Source organism: Python bivittatus, unplaced genomic scaffold (genome assembly GCF_059951505.1).
Source record: "Python bivittatus isolate LINGU-HERP-01145 unplaced genomic scaffold, Pbiv_v1 ctg000120_np1212, whole genome shotgun sequence".
NCBI classification, from domain to species: domain Eukaryota; kingdom Metazoa; phylum Chordata; class Lepidosauria; order Squamata; family Pythonidae; genus Python; species Python bivittatus.
The window spans coordinates 4,549,432-4,568,317 of NW_028277037.1; the positions used below are offsets into that span (position 1 = coordinate 4,549,432).

The 18,886-nt window shown below is 39.2% G+C and overlaps 1 protein-coding gene across 4 annotated transcripts in view; it reads right to left on the reverse strand.

The window, feature by feature from the left end:
• ITPR2 (inositol 1,4,5-trisphosphate receptor type 2) overlaps nucleotides 1-18,886 on the reverse strand; it is a 224,016-nt gene that overhangs the window by 179,666 nt on the left and 25,464 nt on the right. For all 4 annotated transcript variants that reach the window (XM_088134864.1, XM_088134865.1, XM_088134863.1 and 1 more), the window contains exons 3-9: nucleotides 13,062-13,177; nucleotides 11,165-11,251; nucleotides 9,897-10,055; nucleotides 7,166-7,264; nucleotides 6,004-6,087; nucleotides 5,204-5,350; nucleotides 4,431-4,526 (exon numbers count right to left, since the gene is read on the reverse strand). In XM_088134864.1, coding sequence (XP_087990990.1) covers nucleotides 4,431-4,526; nucleotides 5,204-5,350; nucleotides 6,004-6,087; nucleotides 7,166-7,264; nucleotides 9,897-10,055; nucleotides 11,165-11,251; nucleotides 13,062-13,177 — 788 coding nt within the window. The remainder of the gene's footprint in view (nucleotides 1-4,430; nucleotides 4,527-5,203; nucleotides 5,351-6,003; nucleotides 6,088-7,165; nucleotides 7,265-9,896; nucleotides 10,056-11,164; nucleotides 11,252-13,061; nucleotides 13,178-18,886) is intronic.

Genomic DNA, 18,886 nt, shown 5'->3' on the forward strand with positions numbered 1-18,886 from the left:
TTTTTCTTGCAAAATCAGATCCATTCCAGCACTCCCTCATATATTCATGTGCCGAACATATTTTAGAGTAACTTCTGAAGTGAACTAGCACAGCTGCTCTGTCACCATTTTGGCCTGGCCGTGATTAATTAATTATTCAGCCTATTTAATTTCTGGAATTTACTACACTAGTGAAAAAAAGTAGAGGCTTTTTTCTTGTCTTCTTATTTCCCAGGATATCCTCCCCAGGAAGGCAAGAAGAACTTAAATCTGATTAGGTGGATATGTGTTAAAAAAAAGAAAAAGAAAGAAAAAACAATTTCCAGAACAAATACACAATTTAAAATACTCAAATCTTATTAATTCCATGGGATTTAAATGCACATTATATTAATTTCACAACAATGCATGAAATGATATAAAGTGGTTCTCAGTTTAATGTCTATACCCTGTTCATTATTTCCTCTACTATGATTACATCTTCTTATACTCTATAGATTCTTTGACTTCATGCATAGCTTTTCTTGTAAAGTCTGACATTAACTGTAATTTTTCCTGTTCTTCCATAAGTTAGCATCTTAAGAGAAAAGGAGAACTGCTCTTTCTTTTGGGAGTCTTTCTTGTCTCAAAGAAATTGCTATATATCCCATATATAATTGGATGCCTCACCATGTTAAGATTTTTTTTTCTGTTAAACACTGAAGGAGTGCAATGTAACAAAAGGTTTAAATGTAAATGCAAACACACCTAATTTGGTTCTATTGTAGAGCAAATCTTTTTATTGACTGCTCTTTCAACGGATCAGGGAAATTTGCAACTGTACAATATGCACTCTCTCTCCTTCTATGGCACCTCACCAGCACACATAAAATCCCTGATGAAAAAGAAGTTTAAGTTTGTCTTGTTTATACAAATAAAAGTCTCTGCCACGTGCAAGGGATTATTTACACAGCTCAGGCTGTCCCACACCAACCCCAGAATGTCTTTGCCACATGCAAGGGATTATTTACACGGCTCAGGCTGTCCCAGACCAACCCCAGAAAGATGGAATCAGAACAACAGATGGGTGACTTGGCAACGGGTTTCCAGTTGTCCATGGGAAACCCACAAAATTTTTCAAGGGATTGGAGGAAAACTGGGTGTAAGTGCAAATGCAATTCAGACTAATACTTTGCACTGCTCAGTGTTATGTTCTGCGAGAGAAACCCAATACATCAATAATTTGAGGGGGGCGGAGGTGGAGGGTATTGTCATCTTATTTCCAAAGTATGAAATCGGCACAATTTGTCTCACATTCTAGAATGGGGTGATCAGACATTGTCTTACACCAAGTCAGACCACTGATGCTTCTGGTCCAGCGTGTCTGACCAAGTTTAATAGCAGCTGTCCAAGATTTCAGATTTAGAGTTCTTCTCTGTTAGGAATTAAAACTGAAAAGGTTTTGATGCAAAACAGAAGCTTCACCACTGAAACACATTCCTTCCCAGTATGTTGAAAACACTGATGAACATCTCCCAAAGAAGAGCAGTGGAATCAGTGGAAGGGTGCCCTTTCCAGTGGGGAGGAATGGATATTTCCCATTGTTCAGTGGCTACTTTTTCACAAGCAATGTAGATTTTCCGTTACTTGACATTTAACTGCACAAATGCTCTTAAAACTGCATGTTTGTTCCTGGATCTGCAGATTTTGTGTAAGGATGCACATTTCATCATCACTACCACCACCAGTACTAACAATAACATCCTGATGAAGAAATTTATCATTTCTAGAAGTTTTGATAACTAAGCACCTGAACACCTATCTAGTAAGAGATAAGTCAGAGCTTGAGAAATTGGTATATTACCCCGATTTTTTTTTTTCTTCCCAGTAAGGAAACCTGGTATCAATAACATTCACACACAGCAAATGACCTCAATTAAGGCTTGAAATTCATGGAAGCTGTTCAGGTTTACATATCATTTCTTTGATAGATTGATATCCTGCCTTTCTCCAGGAGCTCAAGAGATTGTATATAGACATGATGTCCAGCTCAGATTCAGAAGAGGAGTAAGAGACCAGGATGATGGCTTTAGAGATTCCTAGAAAGCTGGATCCTGGCAAAGATCCATGTCTTCTCCATCTACCACTGAGATATTTAAGCAAGTGCTACCCAGCTTAACACCAAAATAATGTTGGTGACATCATGTGGAAGCCAAGCAAGCCCACTGATAGCAAAATGTGAGGCTGAAATGCTGGGCTTCATGGGAGTAAAGGCGCTTCAGGTAAAGTTAGTGCCAGGTGGGTCTCTATGACCTGCTATATAAGTAGGCACCCAGCCTATTGGACAAATTGTTATCATACTCACCTGCCTCACTGACCCATGCTCTGCTGCCAAATTGGTTTGAATGTTGGACTCCTCACATCTGGACTATTTTTATTCTTAAATAAATCGTTATTAGCTTATAAAATTTAACACAAATACCTAACAAATATATACTTCAGTATATACATCTGGACTATTTTTATTGATTGATCATATTTATATAGCTGCCCATATCAAAAAAGTGACTCTGGGTCAACTTTCAAGACTCAGTTTGAAAAACCCATAAATACATATAAAACAATCATTAAAACTACAGTATAAAAGCTATAAAAACACACACAATGGGAGAGGGTGATGTTAACTATAGTAAGGGAGCCATCAACTATCGACTGTTCACACTTCTGCACCTGTCTCCTACAAACAACCCCTCCTGGACTCGGCTGGTCTTATTCTCTGGTTTAAAATCTTCTTTTATGAACTTTCTTATGTGCCAGCCACCTATCTCAGTCCAACCAATTTTAACCCATTTCCTCAGCACACAAGTACCCCCCCCTACCATTTTCCCCACAACAACTCTGTAAAGTATGCAAAGCCGAGAGATAATAACACGCCCGGTGGCTTAAGATAGATTTGAAGCTAGGTCTCCTTGGTCCTAACTCAAGACCTTACTCACTGTACCATACTGGCTCTAAAACTATATCCGACAGTAGCAAAGGCAACGAAATTCATGCTTAATCTACATAAGACAGAGACAATCCCATTCAGTCAAAAAATAAGAATCCAAGTTATGCTGGGATTGTTAGGAATTCATCCCATGTTGGACTCTCCTCTGTTGCAACAGCTCCATGTGTATTCTCCAGACCCCAGGTGTACCCACTTAGAAACCAGGGGTAGCCCAGTACATATACAGTATTTATTAAGACTGGACTCAACTCAAGAGAGTCTTTAACTTTTCAATGCAAAAAACTACTTGTGAACACCACAGGTCCAGAATATTTCATTCACACAGTTAAATGGGTGGGTTATAAGAACCATGCAGTTGGACAGGAAGCCCTGTATCGTATTGGATAAGATTATTCAACAGAGCACATACAAGCCTATCTGGGCTTTAGGACTGAGTAGAAGGCCTCCTCTCAATCTTCTCACCAGCTAAAGGAGCTTTTTCAAATTTCTGTGTATTGGGCTGTGCAAATCCTTCAAGAGAGGTACTTTTGAGAGCATAGGAGCATGTACAAAGCACCCGTCTCTGAATTGTAAAAGCTGTCTCTCTCAGCCTTTCCCAGCTGTCTGATTAGGCAAGGCATGGGCGCATACCCACCTACAAAGACAGCCAGGAGCACCTTCTGAAGCAGCCACACGACCTAAGAAAATGACGTGGCAATTTAGAAAGAGACACTCTGTACACTCTCCTGAAGCACCTCTTTCAAAGGATTTGTGTGGCCCTAGTAACTAATCCGCTGGATGCATTGAGCATCATATAAATCCAACAAATCAATAAATATATTCCCAAACATTCTTCAACTCAGCTTGCAGTCCACCCTTAAACCTTGCTTTCTAGCTAACACACAAGACACTTAGGTCTCTTTACAGCAGAATGCTTTATGGTTGTAATACTGTACATAAGAAAATGCTCATTGTGGAGCACTCATATGCCCTACTGCTCATGCTCCAAAGCCTGACAATGAGGAAGAGGCTTTATCCAGAAATAAAAAGAAAGGCCAACCTATAGATTTCCTTAGCATTAGGCCTACTTATTTCTCAAACTCTCCTTTATTTACTATAAAAATAAAAACTGGGTTTAAAAGATTATACTACTACCCAAGTGCCTGGGTGTGTTTTGTGCATGTGTGTGTTTAATGGGACAACAATCGCTTCTCTATATAGTCTATATTTCAGGTGGGCTGTGATTGTTCATTCTGAAAACCAGACACAGGAAAGCAATGGGATACTTTCTCTGCCTTTTAAATAAAAACTGACCATCTGGGAATTTCAGCTCTTCCAGAAGGAGCATCTGCTCCTCTGTCAAGGATACCATACCAAAATAAATCACACAATGGCCCACTGACTAGTTTTTCAGACCAGGAACTCTCCCCTGCTCAAGCCACCATTGTTGCTCTTTTTCTTATATTCAACTAGTAGTATTCCTTACTTCAGCAGCCAAATAGTTTCCAGTTGCCAGGTGTTTAAATCTGAATAGGCTATTCCATTGCCCTGCACCACCACGGCAGGGATCATGATGCACCACCTGCAGAAAAACACACATGGATATGTCAAATATTATCATCATAACACAGGAATTTTCTCTGATTTATCCCCATATCAACAACTCTGGGAACTGGCTTGGATCAGAGAGAGAGTGACAGGCCCAAAATCACCTCAGTGAGCTTGCACAGCTGAGGTGGACTTCCTTGTAGACCACTGGCTGTAATTGTGAGGTTCAGATCAGGCAAGACCAGATTCAAAGGACCTCAAAACCAACCTGGTCCTTTACAATATAACACATAGATGGCAACAGCTCATCCTACCAAAAAAAAAGTGAAAATGCATGAGCAGGAGAAAGAGAGGTAAGACTTGAAGCTTGGATCTGTTTGGGTCTTACAGTTAGCAGTTCCTAGTTTTCTTCATACTAATGACTCCTGTAATATCTGCAGTAAAACTCTTTAACAAGAGCTTTGTCCTTGAATCTCTGTTTACGAGCCTTCTGGTTCTAGCATTGGCCTAGTGAAGCTTAAAAATAATAAAGAGAATTCTGTAGACATCACCATTTTGGAAGTAAATTCTGCAACACAGTCTTTGAAACCTTCTAGTGATTCTGGGTGGTATATTCCCAATATATTTGGGGGTATCAGTATGGATAAAGCTGTTTCAAGAAATATGAAGCCAAGCTAGGTGAGCAATAGAAACGCCTCTCTCCCCAAATACCTCTATTTCCCACAGGGCTTTAGAGCTGGTTGCAGAAGTGGCTGACTGACGCAAAGTTGTGCGAAGGAAAATATGTTGCTTCTGCTGATATTCATCACAGGTCAGAAACTTCTCCTGTTCAGCATGGAACAACCTGACAACATCTCCCTGAATGGATGGAGAGATGGAAATAAAAGGAGAGAGAACTGAGAGAGAGACTCACACAAACCATGTGCTTTGTTAGATTTAGTACTCCATAGACTTTCCATGTTTATGACAGAGATTCCAAATTGCTGGAGGGTGCAGAAGGTCATCAGATGATGTCACTGAAAGATCTAGAACCAAAAATGCCATCTTATTTTTCATGGTGGGGGGGAGCTAAAGGTGGGAATCAGATTGGGGGCCACCGGGGGACACACTCTTGACCAGTTTGCGTTTAAGAGATGGAAAAATTGGCCTTACAAATGCTTCCCACTCCTCATTCTTATTTTGGGTGGAGTGAGGAAATTATGGTTATCAAAATTTGGTTATTTGGCCACCAGCTTTTTGGTGCAAGATTTCAGAGCTATGAGGCCACAGAAGCCCACAGACTGCCTTCTCCTTCTTTATGGCTTTCCAAACCTATCTGACTTGTGATCTTCCTGAGAGGATGGAAAAGTACAGGATACTGTGCAAAGAAATAATCATTTTTTAAGACTGATAAACAGGGACTAGGAAGGAGCATCATATAAAAGGTATGTTTAGCCATTTTCAGAACAACCTGATACTGTACATTACCTGTTGATCATCAAAATAACTAAAAAAAAAAAATCCATACTTACACCTTTAAGCACATCTTCTCTGTAGCAACTATATTTCATGAATAAGGTTATTTTCCAACTGGTATTACAATTGACTGCATTTACCTGCATTCAAGAACACAAAGAATTGTAAGTCATATTATGAAACAGCCACATAGAAAAGTTTCTATACTGTTACAATCTGATAAATTACTGCTTACCAATATATATATTTATATCTCTTTCTGTTAAAATAGTTTTATTCCTCTAAAACTGTCCATTATCCCAACAGAAATTCCTACTATATCTGAAAAACTCAAACGAACACATTCAAAAATAACATTCAATACATTATAAATCAGGAGATACATGAGGAGATCCTGGGTTAACATTATTTGATCAGTCACCCAGTAATCTCATATTTCAATCCCATTCATTGTATAGATATGGCCACTAGGGTATATGGCCAGGGAAAAAGAAGACTAGGTTATAGCAGTAATAAGTAACAGTGTAATTTCATATATATTCATTGAAACTCATTCAATGGGGCTTCCTCCCAGCGAATTGAGCCTAGGACTGGATCTTCAGATTATTAGATTCCCTAACTGAAGATTCCATAATCAGAAGTCTATCTCTGGACACCAGTTGTTGGGGGGAAAAACAACGGGAACTGACCAGCACCTTCATGATGACTACTATGGCTTAAGATGTTTTGGATGGCCACTGTTGGAAATATAATGTAGGCCTTCTGGTTATTGCATTCTTATGTTTGCTAGCGGAATGGATGTCTCCATCTCTTCTCTTGACCCCAAATACGTCCTCACCTTCCCATAACAGAATGTATCAGTGTGAAAAAAAACTTGCAACCACAACAGGTTAATACAATGACTCAGAACCTTACTCCTATTTTCCAGAGCATTAGGTCTCAGGTGTATGTTGAAAAAGAGAAAGAATTTATGGCATGGGCAGAATGAATGGAATTCATCCAGGGAGAGTCATGCTAAATGGCAGAGGGTTACAACAGCAAAGAATGTGAATGGTTGCTAATGATATTAATCAAGCCAGTGTCAGGCAAGGCACGACCCCAGTGGTAACAGAAAGCTGATCCTGATCAGATATTTTGGAACAAGCCTCCACGTGGAATAAGACAGCAACATATCAAAACAAGAGTGTAAACCTAGTTAGATGCATAGATTAAACCTACCTCCTTGCATCCTGGATTATCCAAGAGTTCTATGTTGCTGGCGTGCAGTGGTTGTCCCGCATTAACTGGCATCAGGACAACTTTATCTCCAACAACAATCTGACGTTGTAAAAAGAGTCATATATTATCATTCATTAAAAAAAAATTACTTCATGAATTTTATTCTTATTGATTTCTACACATCTGGATTCTATCTCATATCACAGATTCTTACTGCTAATATATCCGATATCCTTTGTCCAGTAAGAACTTTGTGGTTTTGGACTACAATTAATCTCATCTTGGAACTAACCTGTTTCTATTTATTTTCACTGTAGTGATTTTATGGGGTTTTTGGTGTGTATATTGTATATGGTATTTGTTGTACATATTGTATATTTGCTTTGTATTTTGACAGTTCCAAAAGTCCTCTGGCTGAAGAGCAGGATAAGAAATACCCCAATTCAATAAATATACACAGAGAGAGAATACAGATGTAAATCATTAGTAGGGATTTCTCCGTTTCTAATTTTATTTATACGTTGAGATAATGTAAGGAAAATTTGTTTTCAGGAAAATTAACTTCTAAAAGTGCCACTCATCCAAAAAAAAAAAAAAAAGTTATGCTATATGAAGTTGCTGAAAGCAAAAATACTTTAAAATCGTAGTGGACTAGCATTTGACAAGACTAGTCTAATCACAAATATGTCAGCTACTGTATGTCAGCAACTGTCTGCAACTGCACAGGCACACACACAAATGGAGACCATGGTATGACTTAAAAAAAAGAATACTGGATTTACAGGAGAGAAGTCGTGCTTCCTTTGGATGACGTGCACAGCTATTACAGCTGGCTGTTTTACTCATTCCTCACATTTTGAGTGTAAGCAAAATCCATCCTTTACCTTGTTCCAGAAAAGTTACATGGGTTTAAAGGAGAATTAAAAGACTGCTTGTCTGACTGCAATCAAGTACAGTCATGATGGCTTTATGGATTGCTTTTTTAATTGAATCACGGTGTTGCTTAACAAGCTCCAACAGTGTGAAGACCCCTTGTTCTCATCTCTGAACATACAGTCACACCATTCTATAATTTGCTCCAGATAATTTCTCCCCTCTTTCCTCCCAGACACACCACACATCTTCTGAGTTGGGCAATTCTACATGTATCTTTAAACAAAAAAACAGTCAGAGACTCAAGAGAAATTACCAAGCAAACATGCACAGGCAGCTTATCACAAGGGCAAAGTTACAAGTGCACAGTCACCCACATCATGGCATTGATATGAAACAGATGATCCCATGCTCTATAATTCAGCACGGTACTCTACAAAGCTTCTGGGAGAGAAGTTTTCATGCATAGTTTACCAATACTTCCATATTTTAAATACCCAACAGTTTGTGACCAGCTAACTTGCAATGGTTTGGAGAAGAAGGAATCTACTGTAAACCCAAAAAAGAAAAAAGAAAAAGAATGACATGGATTCCATGACCTTTTCTCTATTTTTTGGTTGCAAAATGAGAAATAGAGCAATCACAGACAAAATCTCTATGCTCATAACATATGTTCACATGTTGATGGGCTACTCTTCGAAAATCAGAACATCCACAATGGGATCATGACGTTTCTACACACAGAGACACTTTTATGTAACTCAGGATGCATTGCATGCCATGCTGCTTAAAAAAAATTACTTACAGCTATGTCAGGTCAGAGAAAGTATTAGTAAAGAAACCTGCAGAATTGAATCAGTAATTACAAAGTTGCTGAAAGGAGTAATCATGAAGACGATATTAGGAAATGAAACCTCTATGTCTGTGGTCACAAGCCAGCAATCCCATCTCTGAATTCAGCTTTGGGACAGCTCCAGTTAGACATCTCCAGATACGTGTTCTTTCTTACCATTATGGCCATTACCCTACTATTGCTTTGGAGAAGCTATCCCAACCAGCCTTAAAAACACTGGAGTTTGAATCCAACACTTCTAGAGGGAACCAGATTGGAGAAAGCTGTCCTAGAAGGAAGGGCAATGTCAACATAAGATCTTGACCCTTGAACGAGCTAAAGGGAATTGAAGAAGATAAGCAAGTAATGATGCAACAACTGCGACTCTGGAGTCTGGTTTTCTACATTTGGGGAACACAGCCAGGAATTCAAAGGAAGTATGAAAGTGGGAGAATTAGTCCACAAAACAAGCTCGAAAATTTCCACTAGCTCCAGTGATCCAGCAGATGAGATACTAAACTTGCCTTCACTTCTTCAGCCTGAGGAGATGGCATGGCTCTCCTTGGTCACTGAGGACTTCCAGAAATCCCACACTCACCACCTCCACCTCCTGAGCACCACTGCAGGCTTCACTTATCAGAAGCAGTTCTTACTAAGAGCTTCATTTAAGGCTCTCTCTGGGTTTGCTGACACAGAATATCCAGAACACTTGCTACCTGCTGTTTGGCTGTGACCTTATTCAGACTTGACTTCTCCTCTGTTTGACATTGCCTGACCAGAATGTGATCGTGGAATTGCTTGACTGTCATGCTTCCCCTATCAGAATTTGATTCTTTGATTGCAGATTCTATTTTATGACTGCCTTTTAAAAAATAACATCTCAAGATGCAATGGACCAGATGTTCACACATCACAAAGGAAAGACAACAAGGGTTATACATTTTGTTTCCAGAATGATTTTGGCTACAGAGGTGACAATATTCTAGCATCTTCCTGATTACTTCCAGCAATATTTCACTCACTTACATTGTCCCCTTCACTTCGCAATTTCCAAAAGGGCTGGATGTAGAACCAGGAGCCTTCATTCCCAGCAGTATCCAAAGAGACCCGCATGGCATTCTTTTCCAACAAAGCTGGCAATCTTTTATTGACGGTAAGGTATTTGTTGCTTTTTATATGAAGGAGCTGCCAGTAATAAAAATAAATAAGATACATCCATTCAGATTCAACAATTTGGTTATGATTCAACACAAGGTGTCCACTATGCTGGAAATATCTTGCTTTTTGCTGTCTACTGCAATGAGAATGGGATCAGGAACCTTGCTAACCACAATATAAGCTGGCCTGATTTACAGCCCTCATGTTGCAAATAATACTGATTCTCCACAACAAATGGCCCAAATTATGAACCTGCAGTATGATGCAAAATGATGCAAGTATGTCACTTGCATCATTTGGGTGATGTCACAACACACAATGTCATGTTGCTGTCACTCTGGCTTTTTCAGACATCTTTGATTAACTAAATATTAGTTGCAAAACAATGGAAATTTACTTAGCCACCATTAGAGCAGGTTATTCCGTCACTACAAAGCTTTGAGGTGGCAAATTTACTTCCTATTTCCTCATTTAATTTTCCTTGTCTATAAACCACCTAACAATCAGAATGTTTTACTAGTTTTTTTTCCAAAAGGTTCCTCCTATCCAATGTTCTGATGATGACTGAATGTCTTAAAAAAAAAGAAGCAGCAGCAAATTCTTGTACCTTCAACAGTTCTAAATTTAAAGTGTTAGATTTGGACCAGGAAGACCAAAGTAAGCCACCATTTAATCATGGTGCTCACTGGGTTACTACAGGCCAGTCAACTTGGGGCTGCTGTGAGATAATTAGGGGAAGACTCATACCCCATGTACTCCATTTTGAGTTCCTGGATATATGTGCAATAAATATAGTACTTATCTAGCGTTACACATATACATGGTGTTTTGTTAATCAAATTAATGAAGAGAAAAAACTCCATCCTGAGATACTTATGGCTTGTCATACAGGGATAAGGAAAGTGGTACCTGCTAAATTACTTATCTTTTTGCTTATTATAGCCATAAAGTATCTGTTCTCCTCGTTTGTTTCTAAGCAGTCATCAAGACACTTCTTAAGGATTTCAGAGATCATAAAATCTGGCCTGGAATTCCCAGGGTAGAGCTGAACCAGAACTATTTGGCATGGTGTGATGTATAAAATTCATTTAATTTTCCATGAACACCCAATCTCTTTGTGGCTTTTGAACACTCACCTGGATGACATTGCTGTATTTCACAATTTCACCCAGCAACTTCCGGTTCTCACATTCATTCTGCTTTTGTTCCAGTTCAGCTGCGTGCTGCAAGTCAATCAGTTCAGTTCAGTTCAGTTGAGTTCGGTTGAAGCCCAAGATTACCTTCAAGATTAGCCTCTAAATCAGCAGTTCTCAATGTGTGGCCTGGGGACCCCTGGGGATCCCTGATACCCTTTCAGGAGGTCCACAAAGTCAAATAAATAAACATTTTAACATTTCTCAGTTTTAATTTCTAATACACTACATATTGATAGATGTAACCCACATAAAGCAAAGCTCTTTGGGGTCCTCAATCATTTTTAAGAATGTAAAGGGGTCCTGAGATCAAAATGAGAATTGCTGGTCTAGATGAAGCTTCCCCAAAAACATAATTTGAAGACAACATGGCCAATAGGGTTTATGGAGGTTGAAGTCCCAATATCTGGAAGGCATTCCACTGCCTATGTTATCTATGTACCTATCTCTCTCATCTATCTATCTATCCATCCATCCATTCATCCATCCATCTCGACTTTCCTCCATTCTATAGAATTTAAACACATGTTTATCCTGCTGAGCACAAGTTTGGAATTGTTCACGTGAAACATTCACTCTTTATTACTTTATTGCTTTATTACTTTATTACTTCTATTGGTCTTTATTACTTTCTCTCTCATTTTGCTTTGCTTTATAGATCCCAACCACCCCCAAGCAAGCTGGACTAAAACCAATTTAACAGGCACACCAGAACCCAAGAACTTCTACAATTTCGCTGTAGAAAAGCTTAGGAAACCATTAGGAATGAATATAAAATCAGTGTTCAAATTCTTGCATCCTTTTCCTGCCTGCCTAAATAATGAGAGATTGCCAGCGACAAAGTTATGTTCCAGCGTCACTTTTGTTTCCCTACATAAACCCCAAAGGCATTCTCAGAAAATGGGACTGATGGGATGGGAGAAGCTAAGGTAAGATAAAGTGAAGTAAAATAAAATAAGATAAAACAAAATAATGTAAAATTAAAATTAAAAAATATACCCAAGTGTAATCACCAGCCACTCAAAGCTGGGCCCTCTGGCAAAAGTGGGGGGGGAATAGTCATTTCTTACTGATGGTGTCATGGGCCTGTCAACATGCATAAGTCCCATGTGTTTATTCGTTACTTTTTTATCTTCTCCTGACCCTGATGACTTTCTGGCAGCAAGTTAAAACAGCTCTTCCAGAACGGTTTTTAATTAGTTAGGACAGCACGGCAGGAATTGTTTCTATACTGCTCCAGTTTTCAATCAATGATAAACGTGCTTTCATGAATTCAATTGTTCTTTTATTAATATGCCGTGGATGGTTTAGTCTACGTAAACCGCCAAGAATCACATATTTGTGGCCTGAAACATGAATGAATGAATGAATGAATGAATGAATGAATGAATGAATGGGGGGAAAGTTGCAAGGTCACTAAATATGGGGGGGGGGATTAGACCAACTTTCTCCAAAAACACAAAAGAGTGCTGTTGGGTTCTCCACATTTGGTGAGAGTAACCATATAGGCCTTGCTGTAGAAACTAACTAACTAATCACTGCACAAGCCAAAAGCTACATGCAAAGATTAAGTTCTTACATCAGTCTAAATCAGTGTTTCTCAACCTCGGCAACTTTAAGATGTGTCGACTTCAACTCCCAGAATTCTGGGAGTTGAAGTCTACACATCTTAAAGTTGCCAAGGTTGAGAAACACTGTTTTAAACCACAACGTGGCTCCAGTTCTTTTGGCTTTGCGGATGTATGAACTCAACCAGTTGTGGTTTCTTAACCAACCATCTTTAGACAAAGCAAGGTTCTGCGTGCTATAGAAAGCCAGCCAGGAGCTCAGCGCCTCTTACTTGCAGTTTCTTCAACAGAGCTGCTTCTGTGTGGTTCCCCTGTTTGGCTTGTTTAGCTTTCCAGTATTGTTTCTGTGCAGAATATCGGTTCATAGGACACACTTTAAAAAGGCAATCTGAAGACCAAAAACACAACACCAACATTTAAAGAAGTATCCTCTCTCCCCTTGTTTCTTTTGCAATAACTGGCTGGTGAAAGTCCACCGATATGTTTGATGAGACCAGAGGTGTGCAATTGAAATCTCTCAGCACGCCTGGAGCTCACAGTCCCTTTTTTTTCAGCATCCCCTGCATTCTGGTCCAGCTCCCCAGCTGACATTTGGCAACAATGTCAGCGGTGGCAGGCAGAGGGGATAAAAAAAGTCAGTGTGGCAGCCACTGTAAAGGAATTAAGAAGTGACCTTGGGGATGGGAACCAAGGAGCAAGCTGTCAAGGTGGGACTTGCAGAAAAGATGCCACTGTCTTGAGATAGAGAGAAGTATGAGAAAGAAGCTTAACATAACTCCACCTTGACTTTGCTTAACAGATGATGGGACAAAGGGGAATTTGGACAGGCTATCAAGATTCTGTTCTTCTACCTTACTACAATAAAAAGCATTCCTTGGATCCCTATCATGCCTGTTGCTTGACCTGACCTACTTTGAGGAGCTGACATCAATCTTAATAGCTTGTCCATTTCTTCCTCTTCCCAAAGTCAGATCTAAGTTCCTTTAAAGCCACAACTGCATGAGGGCGATGGTTGGCCAATCCACAGCAGTCATGGCCACCTTCTTCCCTTTTCACACCTCCTCCTGCAGACATACTGTTTGGAAACACATCTTTAAGATTTTGGCAAAGCAACAATGTCGTGTTACCCTCCATTACATTTCATGCACCCATTTTACTCCACCGCCCTACAAGGTGAAACTTTGGGACTCTGCCCAATCTAGTAGTGTGTGGCTACATGCATGGGATTCTCACACCCAGGCACACACACACACACACACATATACCTACAAAAGGCTCCCAATCCATGGATCAGACTCCAAATATCTGACAACAGATTCACAAATTCAAAGTAGGAAAACATCGGTCTTACATCAACACATTTATTAGTGAATAGTTACTAGGAAGTTGGGCACTGGGGCCAGGAGTCCACTGCACATTTGTTTTTATTTTTTTTCCCCCATTTCCATGTCTTTGTAAACAGCTTCCCTAATGAAAACCTTCAAACTACATGCAAATGACTTCCTGTTCCATTCTACTGTTCCATTTGTACAATAAAGCACAGAGGGAGCATTCAGCTGCAAGTTTTTCTGAACTGTTAACACAACGTTCCAAGCTATTCTTGCTTTCCCCTCATTTCTTTTTTTTCACAAAGGTCAGCTTAGGTAGCACAACTAGGGTTGCCAAAACAAGATTACTACTCCTACATGAATTTTGTCTTTTGTGAATGAAAATGAAGGCCCAGAAGAATTCACTGCGTGTTGCTTGCTCAGAAAAACTGCAAAGATACAGTCAATGTTATACATATGTTACACTTAAAAGCTGAATATGATACTGGATGTCCAACTCCACTTTCTCAAACCATTGCTTTTCTTTCAAAGGCACTGACCACCCCTGCAGAAATGCCACGCTAGAGAAATACCTAAATAAAAATTTCCAGGAGTTGCAAATTGGTTAGAGGGTTTCGTTATTCATGAAAGGAGATCATGCCATCAGCTCCATCCTTTTCAGATGTGCATTGTGATATACAAAAGGGACAGAGCTTGTGTTGTGGTGATGTGATTCTGCTTTCATCATTTTGGTAAAAACCTTCAAACCTACAGAGGTCTCTATACCCAACCCTGAAATTCTGACATCAGGAAGGCTTCAAGATGGAGTTAAGAAACAAGTGATTATAAGGACTGAGGACCATCTACCAAACATCCAGGCACCCCTACTTGGCTGGCCCAAATCAATTCCCTCCTGTCACTCCTAAAGGATTTTTAGTCTTTAGCAATAGCAACTAAAAAGAAAGGAACACTAATATTGTTTCTTTCTTGATTCTCTCTTGCCAGTTTGCAAACCAGCAGAGCAATGTATTTGTGTCAGAGCTCCAATATGATTGAGGCTTGCCCTGCCCATCATACATAACATCCCCTATTCTATTAATCCATTCAACCCTGGTCAAAGGATTAATAGTGTTAACTCAAGCAGCAGTCACATGAGCTGTAGCTCAAACCTGTCCCACCATTTCAACATGCTCCTTGTAAATAAGGCTCTTATATAAGGAAATAGGCATGATACTATTAAGACATTCCTGGAAAACAGTATCTATCATCCATGCATAAAATAGTTGGAACTATTTTCCTCCCTACTGGAAAAACATTTAATAAGATGTATAAAATGTTATCCACAGTCAACTTGATAAAGGAGTATCTCACTTTGTTTTAGCCATGATAAATAAAAAGGCAAAGTCTCCTCTGAGTTGATCTTGACTTCTGGTAATTTCACAGGCACATCATGTAGTTTTCTCAGCAACAATACGGAATCTTCCTCCTCTTCCTCCTTCTCTCCTCCTCCTCCTCCCTCCCTCCTTCCTCCCTCCTCCTTCTCCCTTGGAATTTTCTGATCATCTCTCATCCAGCTATTAAGCTAGTCAAATTCTGCCTAATTTTGTGAGATTAGCCACGGTTTTTGCCCCTAACTGACTGGCATACCAAACATTGTTGGCATGATGGTTGGACCTGGCAAGGTGAGAACCAAGATACATGGGAATGGACTGGACTGTTTTATACACAGATAAGATGTGACCAATCATTCAGGGTGAGGGCCAATGGGAAAACTGAGTTGCATGCAGTCTGTTGAGAAAGAAGGTCAGAGTTTGAACCTTGGAACATACATATCCATATTCTTAGCCTCATAGAAGTTGGTTTGTGATAACTAGGCTGCTTTAATCTGCAATCTAATATCTTGTGTAGTGTCTTTGAATACCAAGTTCCAAAGAAAGGATAATTGCAGAGATGTGAGTGGAAATCTCTGATAATAGTTATAGAAAAGGCAAATACCAAATATATCAATGTGAGCTGAATAACCAACATGGTTTGAATGATTTCTTCTTTCCCTCAACCTGAACCCCATAACAGTAGTTCTTCTTATGCACTCAATGGTCCCAGAAAAAAAAAAATCAGAAACATAGATTACTGTTAAAAATAATTGGTAAATCATGGTTGACATTCAACCAAACTCCTCTTTGTTTTGCTATCAATTCACTGTTTTGTTATCAATTCACTGTTTAGAACAGCTGCATTTTACAAGGTGACCAACCATTAGCAAATCAAAATTCAGCTACTGACGTCTGTGTATCTTATATTAAATGGGCATGTTTTCAATGTAAAGAAGGGAGAAAAAAAAAACTTCACATACATCTCAGGAAGGGAGGGTGATAACAGAACTGTAACACAATGCAAATACATTGTGTAATACTCAGAACAAACATCTATGCCTTTGCCCTTACAAAGTAAGTATATTGCATTTACTTTTACAAATTCAAGCTACCCAATTTGATGGTACAGATCTATCAGAGGCCTACAGGATAGAACAGAGTTTATGAGCATGGAAACAGAGCCTCATACAAATTCTGCTGGGGATTTTTTTTTTCTAGCTGTATCCATAAAGCCTAGAAATGTATCAATAATAACCACATTTTCTAGAAGTTTGTTATTGTTCTAGAATTAGAGCGAGACATGTACCACTTCAAAGTGGACTGCAACTCCTAACTCATCATTGGTCCTGTTGGCTAGAGGGGGTAGAAGTTGTAGTTCAACAAATTAGGAAGACCACACATTGGCCATTTCTCCTCCAGAGCATTCTTCTCTCCTGGTGACTCACAGAAATGTTGGCCCATAATCTCAACCAACCTACTAGAGCAGTGTTTCTCAACCTCGGCAACTCTAAGATGCGTGGACTTCAGCTCCCAGAATTCATGGCTGGCTGGGGAATTCTGGGAGCTGAAGTCCACACATCTTAGAGTTGCCGAGGTTGAGAAACACTGCTCTAGAGTATTAGCAGATAACACTGGTATGGTATCTGTGTTCAGGCTACATACAACCTCTGCATAAAGCAATAAACCAATGCTAAAAAATGATGACAGGTGAAATTAGCAACAGTTTGATGCTTAAATAATGGTTAGCTGCACCTAAAACATTCTAAGACAATATGTCCTTATCTTGGAGATATTTAACTGATTTTACATCTTTCTTAGGTTCTATTTATGAGAACTTAAAATGGGGGTGTTTGGTGGGAGAGTGAAAAAAAATCAACATATCACAACTGTATAATCAAAGCTCCACCCTTTTTTATGAGCACCCAACATAAAAATGGACTAGGGCTTTGATTGCATGGTCATAGTTGACATCTTGACTTTTCTGCCCCCAGCCCCAGCCCTAATTAAAGAGTCTAGACTTCTGTGATCAAATCTGACCTCCTACTGCAACCAAACACTGCCTACTTGTCAATTTAAGCACAAAGGTATTTATTATTCATTTAACTTTACAGTAAAATAGAAGGATGGCATCGGAAACGGTGATTCTTAATTAAAGGGCAAAAGGATAGAATTAGATGATTTAACCAAACTTTTCATAGAAGAAAAATTGGGGGAGGGGGAATAAAAAAAATAAAAATCAATCAGAAAAACTACCCCGTTCGTGAAAGAAGTCATGTTGCATCAGAAAATAAAATCAATCATACCTTAAGGTATTTTGGGCATGGATTTTAGGGAAAGGAAAGGAGGAAAATGGGGGGGGGGACACTACATGTTTAATTATAGAACCCACAAAATAAGAATTACATGCAAAGATCACAATGAGCGGTGTTAACAACAACGTAATTTTGAAAAGAGAAAGCAAAATGCTACAAAATTAACTGTCGGGGAAACAGCTATAATAGAGAAAAATGATGACAGGTGAAATTAGCAACAGTTTGATGCTTAAATAATGGTTAGCTGCACCTAAATTACCACCAGTCCAACTAGTTAAAAGCAACCTCTTAAAATTTTCCAAATACATAGCTGTGTGGCATTAAGATTAAAGAAAGAAAGAAAACATTTACTGCGCCTTGATCAACAGCAGAGATACGAGTAACAACCTTGGATGATCAGAAGGAATTTGGTAGCACCTTTTCCGATTAACAAATTTTATTACAAGACGTAACCTTTATGTGAGCTAACAGACTCCTCAATTTTTTCCCACCCTCAACTAATATGGCTCTCCTCTTAGAAACTACTATGAGTAATTCAGGGTAACCTTCTCCTGGGCGTTGTCCAAGCATGTTGGGGTAGAAACTCCCAGAGTTTCTAATCATCATGGCCAATACTAGTTGAAATTTCTGGGAGGTGTATTTCCAACAGACTTGAAGGACACCAGATTGGAGATACCTCTTGTAGTATAAGGGCTGTTCCTTCAATGTCCTTTTAATGCCAAAGAGAACTTTGGGGCAAAACAATTGGGCTATTATAGAAATTGAAACTTGCAGGCAAAAAGGATGTTTCTTTCTTCCCAGATCTTGGCTTCTAACACTGCTGAAATCAAAGAGTTAACCTCAGGTAGACAAGTGAGACATTGACATGTATTAAGCCCAGAGCAAGAATCAAGTTCAGCTTTGTTTACCGAAATAATGCAAAATACTTCTGTGGAGCCACAAACCAGAAACACTGACTGTTAGCACTTGTCATAAAATGAAAGCATGGTAACACACAACAAAAAGAGAATTGTGCACTTTGCTTTGACAAGCTTTGCTATGTGGTCTCAGCTGCCAACTTTGCACCCAGCTTGAAGAACTTAAAGTGAACTGCCTAAAGATTTGG